Here is a 5,426-nt window from a genome sequence, read left to right on the forward strand (position 1 = left end):
GAGGTGTGCGAGAGCACATCATGAAAATGCGGGACATAGCGGCTCAACTAAGGACACTTGAAGTGAAAATGTCTGAATTTTTTTTTGTGCACTACATTTTATGCATTCTTCCACAACAATATGAGCCCTTCAAAATTTCCTACAACACACATAAAGATAAGTGGTCAATAAATGAATTAATGACCATCTGTGTTCAAGAGGAAGGAAGGTTGTTAATGGAAACAAGTGATAATGTTTTTATGACTACATAAGGAAAGTATAAGAAGCAAGCCAAAGTCAAGGGAAAAGGAAAAAGAATAATTCCACCCCAACCTGACATTAAGAAAGAATTCAAGTGTTTATTCTATAAAAAGACGGGATACATGAAGAATGATTGCAATAAATTTAAGGACTGACTTGAAAAGAAAGGTATTCATATTTCATTTGTGTGTTATGAATCTAATATGGTATGATATGATTTATAGCACATGATGGATTGATTTTGGTTCTACAATCCATGTTACAAATACATTGCAGGGTATGGAAAGCTTAAAGAAACCTCAACGAAATGAGCGGAACATCTATTCAAAAAACAAGATGTCTTCGCATGTGGAGGCTATTGGGACTTGATACCTTATATTGGATAGTGGTTTTACTTTAAAATTGGAAAAAACATTTTATGTTCTTAGTTTTTCTAAAAATTTAATTTCGGTTTCAAATCTTGTATCCCTTGCTTATTCATTTCAGTTTATGAATAAATTAGTAAATTTATTTTATAAATCAAATATTGTTGGAAATGGTACAATGATTGATGGTCTTTTCTCTATTTCTTTACAAAATAATAACACCACATTTCATGTTCAGATAGGTATTAAAAGATGTGTTATAAATGAAGATTCTTCTATATTGTGGCACAGGAGATTGAGACACATGTCCATAGAGAGAATTAAAAGATTAGTGAATGATGGAGTACTTAGTACTTTAGATTTTACTAATTTTGAGACATGTGTGGGCTGCAGAAGGGAAAATAGACTAATAAGTCTAAAAAGGGTGCCAAGAAGAATATAGAAATATTAGAAATCATACATTCAGATATTTGTTGTCTAGATATGGACATGCGAAGTCCAAAATACTTCATCTTTTTCATTGATGATTACTCACGACACATGTATATCTACATGCTTCATAACAAAAACGAAGCACTTGAAGCTTTTAAGGTTTTTAAGGCTGAAGTAGAGAAGCAATGTGGAAAACAGATTAAGATCTTGAAAACTGATAGAGGTGGAGAATATTACGGTCGATACACTGAGAATGGACAGGCACCTGGTTCGTTTGCGAAATTTCTCCAAGAACATGTGATTGTTGCCCAATATACTATGTCTGGTTCTCCTGAACAAAATGACGTAACTGAGAGAAGAAATCGAATATTATTGGACATGGTGAGGAGCATGTTTAATAGCTCCAAACTTCCTAAATCCTTATGGGTGAGTTTGTATAGTGAAATGGAGGTTATGAATGAGCTGGAGGCCACAAAGAAGTTTGAGCAGAACCAGCATGAGGAGAGTAGGAAAGTTTTTGAACAGAAGTTGACATGGCAGAAACAAGATGTGAAGCATTTGAAGGAAGTTTCGCTGTGGAATCGGACATATGACAAGGTTGTGGAGCTGTTAGCAAGGACCGTTTGTACATTTTGTGCACGGATTCGTATTGTCTTTGGCGACGGCCTTCCGAAGAGTGATGCTTCTAATCTGTTGGTTTTCAGATCACAAGTTGGTTTAAGCTGGACTTTGGGACCTGTCACAAAAGATTCTGGGCGGAGATCCAGTCACTTGGATGTACTTAGGGAAGTTCAAGGAGATGCTAGTTTGATAAAGTCCACTTCAACCAAGTGTAATTGTTATAATCTCGCTAGGTCTAATGTAGAAGAGAGGTTGGAGCGGAGGCCTGCAAGCTTTAGACCAAATTTGGGATCGCAGAAAGGTGAACGAGGTTTATTCAGTCATGAAGATTTCAACCTTCCATGTGGTATGAGTCCAGGGAGGATGTTCATGGAATGCTTAAGTTTGAGCAGTTCCGCATCTAAAGTGGATGATGATGATGCTGCCATTTATGGCGATAAAAGTAGCCAAATTTCAGGTTGTTTTAGTGCAAGTGGTGTGGCAAGCGAGCATCCCAATTGTTCAGGATGCTTTGTTCACCGCATCAATGGGGTCCTTCCAGCAGAGACCGGAGGAAGTTCAAAGGCAATCTGGTCAATAGTAAGAGGTTTGGGCTGAGGAGTAAGTTACTGTGGTGTATGCCCCTCCTAGCACCGTCGGAGGCTCTGCTTTAGCTTTGCATTATGCCAATGTTTTAATTTTCATAGAGAAACTGCTTCGCTACCCACATTTGGTTGGCGAAGAAGCTAGAGATGATTTATATAAGATGCTCCCAACGAGCCTAAGAAAAAACTTGAAGACTAAATTGAAGTCTTATGTTAAACATTTGGCTATTTACGATGCACCTCTGGCACATGATTGGAGGGACATTCTTGATGCAATGCTTAATTGGCTTGCCCCGCTGGCACATAGCATGATCAGGTGGCAGAGTGAGCGCAATTTCGAACAACATCAAATTGTCACAAGGACTAATGTTCTTTTGCTACAGACATTGTATTTTGCTGATCGTGAGAAGACAGAAGCAGCTATCTGCGAGTTACTCTTCGGTTTAAATTATATGTGTCGGTACGAGCAGCAACAAAATGCGTTGCTGGATTGTGCTAGTAGTTTTGATTTTGAAGACTGCATGGAGCGGCAATCAAGGGTTGGCCCATCGTTTCATTCTTGATTTTATAACATGGGCGTTGAGGACATGGTGGTGGTTAAGATTCTAAACATTCGGATTTTTTGTGCTACACTAGGTGATACACATCGAGTGGGGCAGCAATACTACAGAAGATTCAATGTGTATCACCGGATGTAACATAGTAAAATCCGTAACTTTCTACCTCTGATAACAACCTAGATGGTATTTCTTCTGTATGTGAATATTAGAGCTTTGGAATTTGAAGATTGTATGACATTTGATTTATGTATTTGATTGGACACCTTTGGCTTCGAAATTATGGGAATTGAATTTGTTATATTTTATACTGTGTGCCATTCCATAGCATGACTTTATGCAGCAAGTTCTCTTTTTAGGCACGGTGTTATCAGTTAGTTTCTGCTACTTAGTTTTCTAATAATAGCGACATGTAATTTCAACCCAGAGACTGCAAATAAGGAAGCAGACAACCAGAGGTTTTCCGATTCACTAGTGCATTTTGCCTACACTCGGTAATACCACACAACACATTAAAGAAGATATAATAAATACTGCATTTTTTCATTGGAATTGTTACATTAGGCTGACGATCGACATTCTCGTTTAAAATCTCCAAATATAGAAACACAAATCACTTCCCAACTTTTGGTATCAATCCCTCCAAGATTGGTCGACTGAGAACAAGAATATACGAAGAAAGCAAACCCTGTCCAAGCATCTCCGCAACATTCCCTTTATTAATCAAACCTTTCATGCCCCCAACAAAACATCCCAAATTCAGCAGTACCAGCATTGTCAATGGTATCATGAACATCTTGGCGCCCTGAAAATCGAACTCCCCTTTCTCATATTTCTCCAGCTTTTCTTTCTCCACAGATTTGTTGGTGAGCCTGAAATTTGCTCTGGCCAGGCCAATGTATTTCATCAGCACGTCTAGGCATCCAAACAGGCAGGCTGTCACTGATTTTATCATCCAAATTCGCTCTTCGTTCCACATTGTCCTTTTGGAGCTGCCACTGGAGAGGACTTCGTATAAATGCTGGGCAAGAGAGGATAGGAACACTGTTGCAAATGCTGCAAACCAAGGATTCGTCACCTGGAATAAATGATGAAAATAACATGAGATGAATTAATAAGAGTGATTGTGTTATTATGGTGTTAATGTCGCACCCTCCACTCATGGACAAGTTCCTCAAGAACAGAGAGGATATGCATAAAGCCTGACGAAATGAAGTCTTCTTAGAAAAAAAGAGAGAAGAAAACAAACTCTTCATACCCAACTATACCCTGATAAAAAAAGAAAGTGGCGCACTTTGTAATAGATGATGCAAAACATGAATATTTTAAGAAACTACTCATATAATTTATAACTTTTTAACATGGGAAGGGGTTGAGAGACTGGATAGAAATAGATGGAAAGGGTAATTACCTTTGGGTACAAAGGAACACCAGCAAGGAAGCATAGTTGAGGAACTGTGCCATACAACAAGCAAGCAACGGAGAAAAAGTGCGAGAGCGCGAAGTATGCGTAGCACATGCTTTGCAGGATCGACATTCTCGACATGCCATAAGTGAGCGGGCTAAACCTCGAGAGCCCGACTTGAACCAACCCTGAAGCCCATTTCATGAGCTGAATCAAGGCATCCTTCATGTCGATAGTTGTGCAGCCCAAGAAACAAGGCCTGTTTGGGTATAGATAAACTGATTTCCACCCTTTGCAGTGCATGAGATAACCAGTGAATGTGCTCTCCAGCAAACATTCATACGAATAGCCAATCTGAGAATATCAAGATTTAGAAATTATTAGTAGTTCGCTTTGGCGAAAAAGAGAAATTTTTGGGAAGAATGTAGAGGCAAATATTCGATCCAACTATGAGTGCCACCATTCACTAGTTTGATTTTGTGTCTGAGAAAATTGGTTGAGTGCTCAATCGAGAGCATTTTTCACTGTGTTAAAACTAAACTGAGTATTTATGCAATCCAAATTTAGAATTATGCAACCCCTTGCATAAGACATCCCATTTGGACTAGACATGAACTGAGTCACACCAAATCTTCCACAATGAGGCATTTCAACAAAACCTAAAGAAAGAGAACTTACTTCTTTCCCCCATCCAGTATTCAGTTCATAAGTGCAAGAGGCGAGCTTTTTGGCTTCGTGTACTGTTGAATCTGATAAAATTTCCCNCTTAGAAGTAACAGAAAAGGTATCTTGAGGCCAGCTAGAAAATACCAAGAAAACAAATAAATAAGGAATTATGTACCTTGTAAGCTGCCCTTGCTTGGCCATCATAAATGTCGTTTTTACTAACATTGAAGAAGATCTGAGGAAACTGTGCGTAGGAGAGGGAGGGAGATAATTTGGGATCAAGATGAAAGCACATTGCTTGCTTAGCTGAGGTAGGATCATTGCAGTACATGTCACAATCCAAGACTAAAGCGTAGGGTGCATTGCTCATTATCCCGGAAACTCGAAGCTACGAAACATGTATGTATTATTAACGCATGGAGAATTTTGTAGAAACTATAAGAACATAGGATGGAAAGCAAAATATACTCACAAGAGCATTGAGGGCACCAGCTTTAAAGCGATGAGGATAGGATTGTCTCTTCTCTCGAGACAAGTAAACCAGAAGTGGCATTTT

General features: G+C 38.7%; 1 protein-coding gene and 1 pseudogene across 1 annotated transcript in view; one reads left to right on the forward strand and one right to left on the reverse strand.

The window, feature by feature from the left end:
* Positions 1-1,516: 1,516 nt before the first annotated feature.
* On the forward strand, positions 1,517-3,107 carry LOC140969656 (protein PSK SIMULATOR 3-like; annotated as a pseudogene).
* Positions 3,108-3,323: 216 nt separating this feature from the next.
* Positions 3,324-5,426, reverse strand: part of LOC140969609 (cellulose synthase-like protein G3) — a 6,484-nt gene continuing 4,381 nt past the window's right edge. The window contains exons 3-7 of the mRNA XM_073431008.1: positions 5,343-5,426; positions 5,046-5,258; positions 4,883-4,969; positions 4,211-4,558; positions 3,324-3,877 (exon numbers count right to left, since the gene is read on the reverse strand). Of these exons, the coding sequence (XP_073287109.1) occupies positions 3,413-3,877; positions 4,211-4,558; positions 4,883-4,969; positions 5,046-5,258; positions 5,343-5,426 (1,197 nt within the window). The 3' untranslated portion in view covers positions 3,324-3,412. The remainder of the gene's footprint in view (positions 3,878-4,210; positions 4,559-4,882; positions 4,970-5,045; positions 5,259-5,342) is intronic.

The sequence above is a fragment of the Primulina huaijiensis genome, unplaced genomic scaffold (genome assembly GCF_012295235.1).
Source record: "Primulina huaijiensis isolate GDHJ02 unplaced genomic scaffold, ASM1229523v2 scaffold42415, whole genome shotgun sequence".
Taxonomy (NCBI): domain Eukaryota; kingdom Viridiplantae; phylum Streptophyta; class Magnoliopsida; order Lamiales; family Gesneriaceae; genus Primulina; species Primulina huaijiensis.